Source organism: Saccopteryx leptura, chromosome 3 (genome assembly GCF_036850995.1).
Source record: "Saccopteryx leptura isolate mSacLep1 chromosome 3, mSacLep1_pri_phased_curated, whole genome shotgun sequence".
NCBI classification, from domain to species: Eukaryota; Metazoa; Chordata; class Mammalia; order Chiroptera; family Emballonuridae; genus Saccopteryx; species Saccopteryx leptura.
This window is the reverse complement of record NC_089505.1, coordinates 40482675-40500751: the sequence shown is the minus strand read 5'-3', so window position 1 is coordinate 40500751 and position 18077 is coordinate 40482675. Positions and strand designations below refer to the sequence as shown.

Genomic DNA, 18077 nt, shown 5'->3' with positions numbered 1-18077 from the left:
ATTTCTTTTTCCTCAAACCTACAGATACAGATAGCTATCGTAAGCTTAAAGATTCCTGTTCTTAATGTTGATTCTAGTATATACAATAAATGAATAAAACTGAGCGAAGAATCATATGTATCTCCAGGAATATTTGTTTATCGTGAGATGAATGAGTCAAGGAGTGTCTATTTTTTCCTTCCTCCAAAAACTGTTCCTCCCACCCCCCACGCTCATTTTCATCCTCTTCAATGGGAATTAGCAGCCAGAGTTTACAGTTGAAATACTATTCACATTAAGTTTCCCAGGAGGATCAATCATCAACACAGTGCGTTGGAAACACCCTGGTCTTTTTCTAAATTAAACATTTCAACAACAAACGCAGAAGTACAGAACGTTTCCGTACTCCTTCCACATCAAAATTACTTCCCACAGGAGGAACCAGCAAATGTGTGGTCGGGCCACTCCAGGGTCTTGCACACAAAGGGTGGGAGAGGGGTGTGGGGAGGCCGCAAGGCGTCGCTGCCCCTCGGGCCCGGCGGGAGGAACCCACTGAGGAGCGGGGACCAGGAGCAGGCTAAACTTGGGGCTCGGGATGTATGAACGCCACCTAAACTGCCGTCCTCCCCAAACGAGTCCGGCAGAGGTGCGACGAGTGCGTGCGCGAGCTGAGCGCTTACGTCGCAGCGAGATCGGTGCCGGGATCATGAGCGAGGAGTTGAGCTGAACCGGGTCCCTCCTTCAGCCGGAGCCGCAGCCGCCGCCACCGCCGCGGGCAGAGGGGCGCGCCTGCCTCCCGCCGCCCGGGCGCGCACGGGGACAGGCCCGCGCCGCCCCGCAGCCGCCCCGCGGTGCCCACCGCCCGGCCGGCTCCGGGCGCACAAAGGCGGCGGCCGCCCGCGTGGCTTTCCCCACCCAGGCGGTCGACCCCGTTCCCTTCCTTCCTTCTCTCCTGAAAGCGAGAATGGCAGGGCCGGGCGGAAGCCCGGGACAGCAGTGGCCCTAGCCGCCCCCCCACTCCTCCTCTGGGAGAGGCAGCGGGTGGCTCCCGGACGATGTGGCCGGGGCTGCTCTCCAGCGCGTCTTCGGCCCGGGTCCCCGAAACCGCCCTTCTTCCGTGCCGGATCCATCCCGCCGAGAGGAGTTGACGCTGCTGTCGCCGCCGTCGCTGCCGAAGCCGCGGCCGATGGCAGCCAGGGAGTGCCGCATTGCTTAGCGTCCCCGCCTCCGGGTCGGCTGGTAGGAGCTGTCTCGTCTTTTCTCTTGCTCTGGGGTGTTATAGGAAAGGTAGAGACATTTTGATTTTATTCTCCACCCCTCTTCTCCAACCTCTCACCCCACCCAGCATTTGTACCAGAGAGGTTCCCCAGCCCCCCGCGGCCAGTCCGTGGAAATAAAGGGACAGAGAAAGGCAGAAGTTGGGGGTGGGGTTGGAGGGAGCCCACGCAGGGGACCACGCCACCCCATACCCTCCTGGTGCCTATGAGATCACGGTGTGTCTGAGATGGGTGGAGGGAAGGTGCGCTGTCTGCAGAGTCTCCGCCTAATTGGATCATAACAATTTTAAATTAAATCCCACAAATGTTTCTTAAAAATAGATCCTTTGAACAAGCAGAAGGAGAAATAAGCTCTCTCTATCTCCCTTTCTCTCTCTCTCTCTCTCTTTTTTCTGGCAAAGACGCGCTTTCCCCTCCTGAAGCTCAGTGCTGAAGAGCCACCTTATTATTAATCAGAATCCCCCATCGTTATCCCTGGCCGGAGCATCCTTCTGTAGGCAACGCAGAAGCGTCAAAGTGCTGGGGCTGATATGTGCGTGGGGTCTGTTTGTGCTACATCTTGTGAGAGGAGAGGACAGTTCCAGGATTAGCACCGTCAGCGCTGGGTGCGATTGGGGGTGTTTTGTGAGCGGAGTGGAAGGACGAGGAGCGCTGGGAGAGCCAGAGGTCCACATCTCTTTCAAGGAAAGGAAAGAAGGAACCAAAGTGGGGCCGTTTTTTAAGGGAGTGAAGAAAGAAGTTTATATCCTTCATAAAAGAGCTGTGGGAAAGGGGGAGCAACAGGGTACTTGATTGGACACCAAGACAAATCATTTCCTGTAAAGAAGAGGAAGCAGACAGCTTCGAGGTCTGGAGGCCAGAGTGCGGTGGTGGCAAGGGCCAGGTTTGTTGTGGGACAGTCAGCAAGAGGAAGGGAAGGCTCAGGAACAAACAGAACAATGACTCATTTGCAAGCTGGGCTCTCTCCCGAGACCCTGGAGAAAGCTCGCCTGGAGCTCAACGAGAACCCAGACACACTGCACCAGGACATCCAGGAGGTGAGGGACATGGTCATCACCAGACCGGACATTGGCTTTCTGCGCACGGATGATGCCTTCATTTTACGCTTCTTGCGGGCCAGGAAGTTTCATCACTTTGAGGCCTTTCGCCTCCTAGCCCAATACTTTGAGTACCGGCAGCAGAACCTGGACATGTTTAAAAGCTTCAAGGCCACTGACCCTGGCATCAAGCAGGCACTGAAGGATGGCTTCCCTGGGGGCCTGGCCAATCTGGACCACTATGGCAGGAAGATTCTAGTCCTTTTTGCTGCCAACTGGGATCAGAGCAGGTAAATCCTAAATCCTAACTCATACTAGGCATCTTTTATTCTCCCATTTTCCAGAATTCACCCTGAGTAGTGTTATAGCTTTACAACTTTACTGTTTTTGTTTGTTTGGCTGAGAATAAAAAAGAGAAACTAAACATGTTTTTGATGGGCACCCTAGGGTTTGTTTGCTTTTTAACTTTTAACTCTTCATAAAACCCAGTTTCTACTGCAGCTTTAAGTGCAATAGAAACTTACAGTTCTTCCTGAACCCTATTACTGTGCTGCAATCTAAATCATTTAACTTCTAAATAAATCAGCTCAGTATTCCACCTCCTGAATAAGTTCTGTGGAGAAATTAGTGTGAGAAAGGAGACAACTCTTCCTCCTTTTTGAAGAAATTCTTAAACTAGATTCATCATGATCACCATTATTATCATCATCATCATTATCTTCATCATCGTCATCATCCATCATCATCTCTGTCTTTAGTACTGTTTACTTTTTAAGGATAACGTGGTGTTCAACCAAGATCAAGTAGTTTTATTGCTTTGGAAGTTTTCTGCTTGGTGACGTGCTGACGAAGGACTAATATGATGTGTGTCACTTCAGTGCAAAGACCGAGTTGTACACTCTGTCACTGAGCTTGTCTGCCAACACTGAAAGAAAGGCTGACCGGTGTGCCTGTTCTGCATCTAATCTAAAGAAGGTGTTTCCTGTCTGATGTGATTTTTCATCTTTTGGAAGGAGGTAGAAAATGTTCAGATATGTCGGTTGGTAGACTTTTTATTTTTAGCTCTCTTGCTTTTTAATGGAGGAGAAAACATGTTTTTTTTATTTTGTCTACATTATGTTTAAAAAAGGCAAAGAGGGATTCTTCTGTTTCCTCAATGAGAATTCTTTTCTCAGACTGACAGATATAAGAAATTATAAATGTTCTTGTGTAAGATAGTTTCAGTTAAGTTCAAAGTCAATGTATTTCATGGATCTTAAACATGTTTATCAGTACTATGAATCATAAGAAGGTGGTTGTTAAACTACTGGTGTATTTTTAGTTTTGTGCATGGAAACTTTTAATGTTTCAGGCTAGTTTAAACCATCTCTGGAGCAATTGTAAAAGTCTTTTTCAGGTACTGGTAAATCTCTAGATAAGCCTCTCCAAGTCTTGGGATCTTAGAAGGTAAATTAATATTTTTAACAGTCCCCCCCTTTAATTGCTTATCTTTTCTCTATAAATCTAGGTTGAGGAGTACTCCAATTGTTTTTTAGGTAAATAGAAAAGCTATTACCTGAAGAATTCTAAATCATAAAGTTAAGAAACTCATAGAGAAAGTTAGCATTGAGGGGAATAGAGTCTCATTCCTTACTTTGGTTAGTTATTGACATCATATTCTACTTTTTAGCAGGTAGTACAGTTTAAAGGACCATGAAATCTTATCCTTTGACCAAAGTTTTTTCTTTAATATATATATATATTCATTTGAAAAGTACATTGTAGGGTCATTTATAAAAAGTAGCAAACCAATAATTGTGTATATCACAATTGAATACTTTTATTTATGAAAGAACCTAATATTCATTTGTCAGTTGGATTGGAACTCTTTATCAATTTACAGTTAAATGAGAGCTGTGGAAATTTTATATTTAAATATGCATCAAACCCTGATAGATATTATTAGGGAGAAGTGGATTGCATTCAAGGACACATGCACTTACTTACATTAGACCTATTTCAATTTATTTTTATAAGTGAACTAATATCCACATTGATTTATAAACCTAAATAAGATGAATATCACTCAACAGTTCTCATGTATATGAGAAGTTGATTAATCCTAGTTTACTAATGAAACTATGTCTTTGTTGTCTATTTCATACTTTTTTTTTAAAATAAAAGATACGTTATTAGTAATTAAAATCTATCTGCCTGAAAATCTACAGTGGGAGGAGATTTATTAATTGGTATATAGAACTATTTTCATGAAATCTACATAAAATTTTTAATATTAAAAGTATGTGCCTTTGAAATTAAAAATAAGAAGCTGTGTCCTGTAAAAATACTCTATCAGGTTCTATAGATTAATAATTGTGAATTCTAATTCAATGAATAAACATGAGCAGACATAATCATGAAGTTATAATACATCAAGGTCAAAAGGTCTGCAAGTTATCTAGAACTTGACTAAAATTCAGTTGAGGTTCCTCCTTCTGTAGTCTTAAAAAAAAAAAGTCACTTCTTCTGCCCATCATTTCAGACCTATATATACCCAATAATAAGGACTAGTGGATAAACAGGTCTTTCCTCTTGGCATCTTCTGCAAACCATTATCATTGGGAAGTGTGTGTAAGAACTGCCCTGGAAACTGCAGGACAGCTGCCTTTCCGGCAGCACCAGGGTGTCACCAGCCCTTCTCTTACCTCAGCCTGAATCCCCTTTGTCATTCCACTCTGCAGTCACAAGTCTTTTCTGACTTCAAATCCTACAAGAGTTTCTATTGCCTTCCCTAGATGTTTACTTTACTATTGCTGTGTTAGGTGGATATATATGTCAAATTTTCTCATTCCTCCCATGTTCTGCAAGTCAGGTGTTCTCACCTCCTGCCCTGATACTGCCAGCCCAATGAACCACGGTCTCTTGAGTAGACTACACATCTGACCATAATTCCCAACACCTTCCTTGAGTTGTTCAGTGAATTGCCTGGCTTTCAACAACTTTTTTTAAAAAGTAGCATTGGTCCTGGCTGGATGGCTCACTTGGCTGGAGCATTGTCTTGCAATGCAGAGGTGACTGGTTCAGTCCTTGGCTGGGACACATACAGAAACAGATTAATGCTTCTGTCTCCCCCTTACTCCCTTCCTCTCTCTGTATTAAATAAAAAGTAGCATTGTTTTAAAGAAACAATAGGTGGGAACATCCACGATTACAGAGAGAAATTCCAGGCATGAGATAGAAAAAAAATGCCCTTTTTTTTATTTGGAAAACAGGCAATTTCCAACTTCTCAAAAGGAAAAGGAAGATTTTTAAAATAAGTTTTGAAGAACTTTGTAAAGACCTATGAAATAATTTATCTATATTAAAAAAAGACTAAATCTTATGTTATTATCTTTATAAGAGCACCTGGACTAGAGTTAATGCTCAATAACTATTTGTTGAGTTGAATTCAGTTGTGCATAAAAAGAAATTTTAAGTAGGAAGTTATCTAATACATACTTTCTCCTATATTAAATTGTAGAACAATTTTCTGTGCTCCTCAGGAGACTAGAAATAGTAAATGTGTGTGAGATGGTGACTATAAATAAAATAGAGTCTCTTTCTACTGTGATGTAATGCAGGTCAGTTTTAGGTTATTAAATTGGTTGGACCAATTTTCAAAGCCTTTACAAAAGACATGGAACATTCAGGAAGACTAAGGTAAAATAATATTTACAGTGTACCTTCCTTCTAATGAATCTAAACAAAATGTAATACTGAAATGTCAAAGTGACTTTGAGTTTGGATTGTAGTTCTTTTTAAAAAGAATAGAACAGGTTGAAGTGATTATTACATTTATTGAGCAGGTTATCCTTGGAAAATATTTATACAATTTTAGCTCCTTTTTTTTTCAGAGCATCTAACATAATTTCTGAAAAGAAGAGTAAGTTTTACAAAATTAGAAACAATGGTATTATTTTACTGTATCACTAAGATGGAGTAGCCTCCGTGCTGTCTTTCTTTCTTGAGTAATAGTACTCTGCTTAGGACTGGCAGATACCTTCACATTTCCACCTGACTTCAACAACAGAATGTGAAGATTATGTACCAGGAAGCTTAGGAGAGATTGCACTACTTTAAGAAAAAGAATTTTGGGATAAAATTAGATTATGATCTATACTCTAGAATATGAGAGCAGATATCTGAGTAGTTAAATTTATTGACATATATACCTATTGGGAACATTCATGTGTACATGTGTCACCTTAAATATAATGATGACATGTATTTTGACAGTTGGCTTGTAGTTTTTTAGTTATCCTATAAGTCATATTTTACCTTATTAGACTTATAAAGTGGTTCTCTATACTTTAGTACAACAAACAATCATTTATTGGACTCTGGTTAATAACTATTAGAAAACAATTAAATACAGCTAAACTAAAATGATTCTTAATATAGTGGCAATCCAGAAAACACTGATCATCTTACAGCTCTGTTAAGCTTGTCATAATGGACATTGATTATCACTTAGAGAATTGAAACTCTGGAAGGGGAAGAAGGATGGCTGGTCAGACATCGCTATGATCCTGAAATTTATCCTAGAATTTGCCTAAGAAATGTGTTATTGTCAGTTTATTTTGTGTGACTTTTCATAAAAAAAATTATACAAGTGATTAGCTATTTGTAGCTTCAGGTTGATTAATGATTATGCTTACATTTATTAAAATAATGTGACCAGATGGTATGTTGTGGAATTAGGCATCTGAAACCTGTAGAATTTTGTTAACCAGTGTCATGCCAATAAAATCACTTGAATAAAACTAAAATAACTAAATCGTATTCCTTAATACTGAACATTGTAATTTGAACATACATAAACTTTGATGGACTGTAAAGCCTTCAGTGGTCATCATTATAACTGGTAATCTCTTATACATAGGATCAATATTTGAAAGAAAAAATAAAACAAAATAAAGTGACCAATTTCCAAATTGAAAGGTTATGATGATGATAGATTAAAATTTTAAAAATAACCACAGACTACACAGATAATTTTTTGACTTGCTTTTTTAAGACTTCTTGGCACAATTTATTTAAATACTTTTCAACTTTTTGCTCTATGATGTCATATATCATGACAGGGTCAGGAATTTTTACCTTCAAAATCCTGGAGACATTGCTGTGTTCTATTTTGGGTAGATTTTGAGATTAAGCCAAAACTAGAATTGGCAGGTGTGGATTCCATGGGGTTTCTGTCCCAGCAGAGCTTCTGTATTGTTTCCTTATAAGGATGCTCTTTTAAGAAATACTCCGGAAACTACAGTTTATTTGAAACCACGAAAATGGGAAATAAAAATATCCTGAAAAATGTTAGTGGAATATTAGAACAAATCTCTGAAAATTAAGACAGTTTTTAAAAACTAGGGCAATTATGCAGTAATTAGCAAAATAATTCTGAAATAACAGCAAAGACTAAAAGACCAACCTTCAGTAGGAAGTTAATTGATTCTAGACTAAAGCACACTATTTCATGTTTCAAAAATGCAGCTTTAAACAAAGTTGAAGAGCTTACTACTGTACACTGAATGTATACCTCAAAAGAAATGCTTAAAGATGTTTAAAAACATGAACCAAGTTAGTAAATTAACAAATTATCCTTACTAACGTAATACATTTCCTTCCGTTCTTGGGACATGTTTGAGTACTTTTACATCACAGAGGACAAATACATACATTGCATTAATGTAGTAAGTGACACTATTGACACAAGGGAACGGATGTCCCTGCATGTTGAGTCCTTATCACATCACTCTGAATAAATAGTACTCAATTTAAGTCAATTTTTAAAAAGTACACTTTGGTCAAACATTTACTACATATGTAGAAATTTAGTAGTTGCTAGAGGCAAGTGAACATAACATTTCTTTGTATTAGCAAGGAACATACGACCTCTCCGGGAATAAAAAAAAACCATGAAAAGTTAAATAACTACCAAGGAGGTTGTTAAGTGCTTAGAGCTGTGATGGCGAACCTTTTTAGAAAAACCGCCCACTTTTGCAGTGCTGGTCAACCTGGTCCCTCCCGCCCACTAGTGGGCGTTCCAGCTTTCATGGTGGGCGGTAGCGGAGCAACCAAATGGCGCTGCGATTGGCCCATCATGAAAGCTGGCACGCCCACTATGGGCTGGAGGGACCAGGTTTACCAGCACTGCAAAAGTGGGCGGTTTTTATAAAAAGGTTCACCATCACGGGCTTAGAGGGTACTCTTTGACAATTGAGATATTCAGGGCAGAGGGACAGCTGCAAGCTACACACTATTGTATAAGAAACAGTATTGCCTGCTTGGTTAGCTAAATTCAACCTTTTATTGTTTTATTTTAATTAGTAAAGTAATTCATTGATTCATTCATTTTAAAATGCTTTTATAGCATGTGTCAGGCACTCTTCTAAGCACTTAACAAACATTAACTCATTAAAATCTTTACTACACTCATATGAGGTAGGTGTTGTTCAGATTTTCATTTTGCAGATGAGGGAACTGAGGCATAGTTAAGTATTTCACTTATAACCAGTGAATTAGTCAAACATTTTTTTGTATGTATATACAGCAACACAAATCTAGAGAAAAATACAGTTAAATATAATTATTTCAAAAAAGCAATCTCTGATCATTTAAATGTTATTAATGGTTTAGAACATCTTGGTTAAACATCAGAATATAGAAAATTAGGGACAGAAAGTTAAGTTGCTAGAATAAATCTGGTGGGAAAGACTACCAAGCAGAAGCTTGCTTAGAGTACCCTATTGCCTCATGTATGAGATGCACACTTCTTCAAAAAATTTGGGATCTAAAGTGGTTGTAGATATTTTACTTGCATTTCCCGCTTTTCTGTGCTTGTTTTTGTGCTCCTTGTTGAAGATAGTGATTGGTCATCAGACACAGATGAGGACAAGCTAATGGATGGGAGTTTTCACAGTGATGAGGAGCTGTATGAATTTTATGATGAATAAAACTTGAGTTCAATAACTTTATGTAATACTTTTTTTTTTAATTTCGGGCCCCAGAATTAAGGTGCATTTTACACATGGGAGCATCTTATACATGAGAAAATATGGTATTCTGCCCTGAAAAGAGTTGCCTCTTTGATGTGTTTGTATATTTCCACTGCAATTCTGTTTTATTTTATTTTGATGGTAGTAGTGCTTACTTTTAAAAACCTTTTTCAAGAAAACATATTTTTTTCTCTAAATGTTTTATTTCCAACAAAACATTTTTTGTCACTCACCTACATTCAGATAGTGGTAAAATTAAAGCAAGGCCCGGACAGATAATCTCTGCTTGATGATACAAACCATATTTCGGAGTTCATATTTTCTCCAGGGTTGGTAGACCGAGCCTCTTTCCATCCCAATCCTTTTGACTAGCTTGTTGCTCTTTGTCCAGCAAAGCTCCCTATGCAGCCAGGCTGGACTGTGTCCTAGTCCTTGGCAAGGCGTCATGTTGGTATTGACTTTCTGATCTATCTCCTGACACATGTTATGCCACTGAGACTGAAAAAGCAGAACAGCCATTCATCAAACTCTGTTTTAAGTACGAGACACCATAGGGAGGGAGTGGAGAGAACTCTGGTGTCAGAAAGAGCTGGCTTCTCACCTAGGCTCCTGTTTCACTCCCATGGTGATTCTCTTCAGACCATCCCAATTCTCTGAGACCCTGTGTCTTCATCTCTATAATTCACTGAGACCTCATCTGAGTCCTCATCTCCAAAATAGTAAGATCAAAGCCAGCACTGAGACTATGCGCTTGTTTGGAGATTAAGTTAATGCACTGGGAATTCCTTTGGAAATCTTAAACTGTAACGCAGATAGAGGTAATATTATTATTTCCCAGCAGTAATATTGAATACACAGATGGATTCAACTTTAGCACTAATGATACCTCCAGGCATCAATCAAGGCACTTCTCCTTTGTTTCTCCCCTAACACCTTTCTAACAGGAAGTGCTTCAGACCTGGCTTAATGAAAACTGATGGACAGACGGGGTGGTGGGGGGCAGCCTTAATAAAGAATTTAATAATGGCTGATTGATTTAGTGACAAAGGGAAATTGCTTGCTGTTGTGCTGCTCAAATGTGATGCCAAGATGCCAGTTATTCCCTGTGAGGCTGAAAGAAAGGGTTGTAAAGTAGGAAGGAAACGACCTGCTTGTGATTTAGGTTGCTCTTGGCACTGGTTGTAAGCTGTGGTAGAGGATGAGATGCTGTGAACCCCAGGGGAGAAGTACAGGACGTATAGTCCAAAACCTCTCATGGATGGAGGCAGGAGAAGAAGCTTCCCTGCTCTTGATTACACAGGTAGTAAATAGAAGAAATGGGTGTCCAAGTCTTCTCTAAGTAGTTTTTATCTATCGTAGCAGCTTTGATCTCTTTCGGGAGCAATGGTCTACACAGGCTGGTGTCCCACTTGTAAAATCCCTTACCTCATGTCAGTATTTCTTCTTACTACATGCTACTCATTATCTTCTCCAAGCTGATTTCAGATTCAGGCTTTCCTTCTGCTATTTTGGGAAGCACAGTCAGGAGTCAAGAGCTGCATAAATTGCTAGCTTGTTATCTATGGCTTCTTTCCAGCATACCGGGGAAGAATAGCAATGAAGGCGCTCCTACAAATTGGGGTGTAATCCCCAACAGGAACATGTGGAATACTTATTGTACTGACACTTTATAAACTGTTACAGTAGAAATAATTTCAAGGAGTAGAATGATGGTAGGATTCTTGAAAGGGTAAAATTCATAAAATGCTCCATTTTTTTTTTGAAAATATTTTACAGACTTTGGCAAAATCTCTTTTAATAACGTTCTGCTTAGGAACTGCTTGCTGAGCTGCTCATGGTAGTAATGTGACATGTTTGACAACAGAGGACTGGAGTGTCAAGAGGGGTTTTGACCTGCCCTTTGAATGCAGTCAGCTAGAATGTTTTTATGGTTTTTTTTAAAAAAACTTATACATTCATGTGATTAATATAAAGGGCATTTAATTCTTTTTTTTTTTTTTTGAGCAAGATATAAAATTTTAAAACTTGTGGAATTTACTTTTGAGAACTTTGCAAACCTACTTTTTTCTCCATTACTGGTCCTGGGATTTGCCTTATTTTAGTTCCTTTGGAACAATAATGTGCATATAAATTTTCTCTTGGACACAGTTGTATAGAAACATATTTAAAGTGTGTTACTGAAGACAAATCTTTTGTTTTCAGTCCTTACTAGTGTCATTTTATTCGTTCTATGCACAAGGCATCATCCTTCCACAACTCATTTCAGATTCAAGTTTTACTTAATTATATTTGGTATTAATGTTATTTGTTATTTTTTATAGGTAACACAAGAATGATCATAATGAGGGAAAAGTTCTAAGTTAGGCTTTTCTAATTTTTAATTTTCTTTACCATGATATTATTATGAACTTCAGGAATGAAAATTAATATTTCTTAAAGGAGGGCCTACATTTTAAGCAGAAATATAGCTTTCTTGTTCTAACTTTCCAGTTTGCGTAGGTTTATAAGCTTTTGGTCACAACACTGTATTTGGTCATTATATTTAAAAAGGAAATAGGCCAGCCACAAAGTGACAGACAAAGGTATTCGGCCATACATATTTCACAGATTTAAAGATAAATATGTAATAGAATTCTACAAAAAGTTTCATTATCTGACTTATATAGGAAGCATTTTAGGATGCCATATTAGGATTATTAATAGCCTATATGCTATCCAGAGATTTAAAATAACCCATCGATCCTTGACTTTTACAACAGTAATAAGCTATCTAAAGATCATCATTAAATTTTAAAGTAAAATATAAAAACAGATATTTCAGTTCTGATTATATCCTGCTGAGTACATCCAGGGTTACACAGCTAATGAGGGACAGGAAAGAAATTCATCCTGACATCTCTGACACCACGCTCTACGCTTGGTTAACGCTGGGATCCAGGAGAGAGCCTATGCCAGACTGCTGCGTTGATGTTGCAGATACAAAAATGAGGCCCAGAGAAAGTGAGAAGTTGCTTGAACTTTGATTGTTAATGACTCCTTCTTTTCTTAACATCCAAATGTTTTTAGAAGTAAACTTAGAATGACTCCACCATAGGTGCTCACTGTCTCATACTGCGAGTGAGCATTTAGTGGAAGTCAGCCCATTACTTCCACTCAACACCAGTGTTTTCCACTTCTGATCCACAACCTTCCCCATCCCACCTCTTCCTGAGGTCAAGATTTCTTTCTGTAGTTTTTATTGAACATTACCTCAATGTCTAAGAAAAAGAAGAAAAAAAAAACTTGAGATGAAGGATGTTTAAAAATTGAAATGGTTAACATATTCTATAAATGTGTTGATTCCTTTTTTTTTTTTTGACAGAGAGAGAGTCATAGAGAGGGACAGATAGGGACAGACAGACAGACAGGAAGGGAGAGAGATGAGAAGCATCAATTCTTCATTGTAACTCCATAGTTGTTCAGTGATTGCTTTCTCATATGTGCCTTGACTGGGCTACAGCAAAGCGAGTGACACTTTGCTCAAGCCAGCAACCTTAGGCTCAAACCGATGACCTTGAGCCTCAAGCCAGCAATGATAGGGTTATGTCTATGACCCACGCTTAAGCCTTGATAGGGTTAAGTCTATGACCCTTTGCTCAAGCTGGTGAGCCTGCGCTCAAGCCAGATAAGCCTGCGCTCAAGCCGGGCGACCTCGGAGGTTCAAACCTGGGTCCTCTGAGTCCCAGTCTGATGCTCTATCCACTGAACCACCGCCTGGTCAGGCTGATTCTTCTTAAAATGCTGAAATTCTCTTCTTAGAATAATTTTTTGATTTTACTCTCCACTCTGGCTGCATTACCTCCTTCACTTTCTTGAATTCAGGATCTGAATGCTTCTGATTCTGGAATTTTCAACCTTGAGCTCTCTCTTGAGTTTAGGATCTACTTTTTCAGATATTTAATTGCTGTTAACTGGGTATATTACAGGTTTCTCAAACACAGCAGGCTCTTTATTTTCAGCCATCCCCAACTGTGTCTTATTTTTGCATTGTATTGTTTATTCAGGCTCTGAAGTTAGAATCTGTGTCATTCTTTACTCTTCTCTCAATCTTAGTCTCACAACCATCAAATTAAGTGTCAAATTTTCACAAGTTTGCTTCTGAAATATGTCTCAAATTTTGCTTCTTATCTCCATCCTTACCTTCACTGCTTTTGTCAAGGCATTGTCTTAATCCACAGTAGAGTCTGCACGCTAGTCTAGTTCATTTTGCAGGAACAGAAGAGTGTTGATAGGATTTTTACAGTGTGCTCAGCACAGTGCTAAGGTTCAAGTCAGAAAATGATAGAGACTCAACCCTTAAATGTGGAAGGCCTGCATTATGATAGACAGTAACATCTCTCCTTTTGTACTCATTGTCTTCCTTTCTTTTTATTAACATACCTTTTAAAAAAACTTTATTTTTTTTAAATTTTTTTATTTTTTAATTTTTTTTAGAGAGCAAGAGAGGAAAGGAGAGAGAGAAACATCGATTTGTTGTTCCACTTATTTATGCAATTATTGGTTGATTTTTGTATGTGCCTTGACCAGACATTGAACCCTGCAACCTTGGCATAACAGATGATATTCAACTGAGATATCTGGCCAGGCCCTTTTCTTTTTTTTAACTTCATGATACAAACTTAATACAAGTAATTAAAATCTTTTGACACTTTTACCCATAGCTATTTACATATACTATTCTTGTTTATCAAAGAGACTCCTCAAATCTCACTCTGAAATTTTTCAAATATGCAAATATGAAATGTCACTATTATTGAGAACATTCCTGAGCTTTTTAAAAGTACCATGTTTAATTTTTAGAGTAGTTGAAATGAAACTTTAGAAAATGATAAAGTCTGGAGGTAAATAAATGGTTGTGAAATAGGAAGTAAACTGTAGTATTTTACCAAGTATTGTAGTTTGTTTTTTACAGAACACATGTTAAATCCTAATATGTCCCCTGAATGCTACAAATCAAGTTCCTCTTAAAAGAATGATTTTAAAAAATCATCGCGTTAAGATTTCTTAAATATTTTCAGAGGTGTTTCTAGTGTGTTAACAACTTTTTATGGTTTCTACAAAGGTGGTTGTCAGATTCAACAAGGACTTCTCTGTTGTTGATAGGTACACACTGGTGGATATTTTGCGTGCCATCTTGCTGTCTTTAGAAGCCATGATTGAAGATCCTGAGCTTCAAGTGAATGGATTTGTTTTGATCATAGACTGGAGTAACTTCACCTTCAAGCAAGCCTCTAAACTTACACCCAGTATGCTGCGATTGGCTATTGAAGGCCTTCAGGTAAAGATTTATAGACCCACTTTTTTGGTCTCCCATATTTGACTTATCTAATCTTTCAGAGTGAGGGTCTTGGTGAGAGGGGTGAAAAGATTGAGAAAATTAAAAAAAAAATTCATGGACTCAGACAAGTGTATGACAATTGCTGGGAGGGTGAAATGGAGTGAGGTGAAGAGGGTAACAGGATAAATGGCAATAAACTGAGACTTGACTTGGGGTGGTGAACACACAATGCAATGTACAGAAACGTGTTGTGAAACTGAACACCTGAAACCTGTAGAATTTTGTTGAAGTGTCACCCTAATATATTCAATAAGAAAAGAATAACAAAATGTCTTACTTAATATATAAAAATAATTTTATGTATTATAGTTTTCAAGAAAAAATATTAAAACTTTAACTAAACAACAGATTTCAGAAGAAAAACTGGGGATGCGGGCCTCTTAATAGATGAGAATTAGTAATACTTGGTGCAAACCCTCAATATGCCTAAACATAAATATGGGTGATGACCTGAGATTTTTACTTTGATAATCAGAAGCAACATCTTTTAGACTTTAATTATTAACTATTCAGGAATGTTTTTGTTTCTTTTTCCTTTCCTGTGTCTATTAGTTAATTAGTTAAAAGTTTGCTTCATTATGTCCTTTAACCTGGTGAATTTGGGATATGCTAGGCAATATCGTCATGTTGCCTCAAACACTGTTGAAAAGTCAGTCAATGTGGTTTTGATCTCTAAGCTATGGAATCACTGTTTTAAATTACTTTTCTAGACTTAATTGTAGTTTTCTTTTTGTTTTTGTTTTTTTCTTTTTGGTGGAAGGACTGTCACATAGCATTTATATTTATATAAGAATGGTGCATCTTCCAGTGAATGATGTTTAATTGATTGATAATTATAAAATGGAAAATCAATTATTATTTAGTGATATGTCATAATTAGATGATGACTTATCATTCTCTTTAAAAATGCCACTTCTGCCATTGGCTGGACAGCTTAGCCAGACTGAATTCTCAGTTTGAGTTTTGTCTCTGAAGTGAATGAGAGACCCTGATCGTTTATTTCTGCATAGGCTTTTTCTGATGCTGGTTTCCTGACTTGCTTTTGGTGAGTCACCCATGCTCCTATCCTATCTTGAACAACACTTCTTTTTTAAATTCCATAAAGACATTAAATAAGGTTGGGAGAGGATACAGAATAAATATATGTTTGGAAATGTGTATATCATGTAGAATATGTCCTATTGCCAACAGTGGATATAGTGTTTTTTATTTTGTAAAGAAAATTGGTTACTATCAGCCATTTTTACCATACTTAACCCAGGATGGTAAACTAACTTTTTTAAATTGTCATCACTATTTAACCTGTATCTTCTCTTCATATTAGAGGTAGACCAGGCCTTTACTATACAAAGGACTGGAGAACTCATATTATTCCTAAGAAACTTTCAAAATCATTTCAAGGATAGACTCACTGCTTTGCTATTTGCCAAGTTACATTTTGTATGGAGACATTTAGTAGTAAGGTGAGAAGTCATTGCAGGAGGAAACATTGACAATTCAGATCTGTTTGGGAGATTCCTTATTAGCCATGGTCTTTATCAGTACTTCTTTAAGTGCTAAGTGTCAGCATGACAGGAGCTATGTCAGATTGAACCTCTGTGTTTGTGCTAGAAAGAGAGATGGTCTCTGTCTTTCAGGGATTGGTGTTGGCTGCCTTATCTCTACACCCTGTAAATCCCTTTTCTTTCTCCCAAGACCAGGCTCAGTAAGCAATGTTGATGCCTCCTGGTTGCTGGTTGGGAAGCCACTTCAAATAAGTGAGCTCTTCCAGCCCATAAATTTGACATGTTTTTAACTTTTAAACTCAATGTTTTCTTCAGTTCAAATTAATTTTTAAATGCTCTAGATCTATGCATGTATGAATCTATGTCTCTGTACTATATCTATAAACAATGGTAATCGGAATAAGATTATAAAATGTGCTAGAAATGTTCCATTATAACATGCATGATTTCATATTTAGTCTTATGAAGAATTACATTTTCTGACTTGTCTAATCAAACCTCTGTTTATTTTGAATTTACATGAAAAATATTATTATGTATTGATGTATGTTTCATGTGGAGCATAAATAAATATTATATATGTTTGAGATTGGCATGAGATGATAAAACTTTTGAATTAAAGATATGTACACAATTTTCAGCACTAAGCACAACTAATGCCATTATCAAGACCAGCACCATCCCAACAATAATAAATAATTTCCAATTAATCCAGTGAGGGCAATTAAGAGGAGATAATACTTTTATTTATTTTTATATCTTTGATTTAACAATATAGGATGTGGAAAAATAGATTTACAGTTGTGAGTACACAAAACACAGAATTCATTCTTGTATTTTTAGTATTTATTAATTATTATATTTTCTTTACAAACAATTGTAAACTTACTTTTGGCTTACCCTGTATTTTTGATAATTCAGTGGTGGTTTGTATTATGTCATAATTCTGCTATAATATGTTACTTTTACTTAAGGAACAAAAATGTAGTCTATGGAGTTGAACCAGAAATAAGAGTCTACAAATGGGTCTAGTGCCAGAAAGGAATCTTACTTTAATGATGTGTATTATTAATGGGATGTAACTGCACTTTTTTGTTTTGTTTGTATTGTTTTTTTGACAGAAACAGAGAGAGAGAGAGAGAGAGAGAGAGAGAGAGAGAAGGACAGATAGGTACAGAGAAGGGAGGGAGAGATGAGAAGCATCCATTCTTCGTTGTGGCACCTTAATTGTTCATTGACTCCTGTCTCAAATGTGCCTTGACCCAGGGGCTACAGCAGAGTGAGTGACCTTTTGCTCAAGCCAGTGACCTTGGGCTCAAGCCAGCAACCTTTGGGCTCAAGCCAGTGAGTATGGGGTCATGTCTATGATCCCACGCTCAAGCCAGCAACCCCACACTCAAACTGGTGAGCCTGTGCATCTGGGTCCTCTGCATCCCAGTATAATGCTCTATCCACTCTGCCATCGCTGGTCAGTCTGTAACTCTGTTTTTTTTTTGTGTGTGTATTTTTCTGAAGCTGGAAATGGGGAGGCAGTCAGACAGACTCCCACATGCGCCCGACCAGAATCCACCCGGCATGCCCACCAGGGGGCAATGCTCTCCCCATCTGGGGCGTCACTCTGTTGCAACCAGAGCCATTCTAGTGCCTGAGGCAGAGGCCACGGAGCCATCCTCAGTGCCTGGGCCAACTTTGCTCCAATGGAGCCTTGGCTGTGGGAGGGGAAGAGAGAGACAGAGAGGAAGGAGAGGGGTAGGGGTGGAGAAGCAGATGGGCGCTTCTCCTGTGTGCTCTGGCCGGGAATTGAACCTGGGACTCCTGCATGCCAGGCTGACGGTCTACCACTGAGCCAACCGGCCAGGGCCTGTAACTCTGTTTTAAAGAGACCTCAT

The 18077-nt window shown here is 38.5% G+C and overlaps 1 protein-coding gene across 2 annotated transcripts in view; it reads left to right on the top strand.

Moving 5' to 3' along the window:
- The first annotated feature begins 810 nt into the window (after window positions 1-810).
- CLVS2 (clavesin 2) overlaps window positions 811-18077 on the top strand; it is a 94088-nt gene continuing 76821 nt past the window's right edge. The window contains exons 1-3 of one of the 2 annotated variants that reach the window (XM_066373339.1): window positions 811-1218; window positions 1658-2583; window positions 14449-14623. In XM_066373339.1, the coding sequence (XP_066229436.1) occupies window positions 2195-2583; window positions 14449-14623 (564 nt within the window). In that variant the 5' untranslated portion in view covers window positions 811-1218; window positions 1658-2194. Of the gene's footprint in view, window positions 1267-1657; window positions 2584-14448; window positions 14624-18077 lie in introns of both variants that reach the window. The other variant, XM_066373340.1, reaches the window with a different exon arrangement.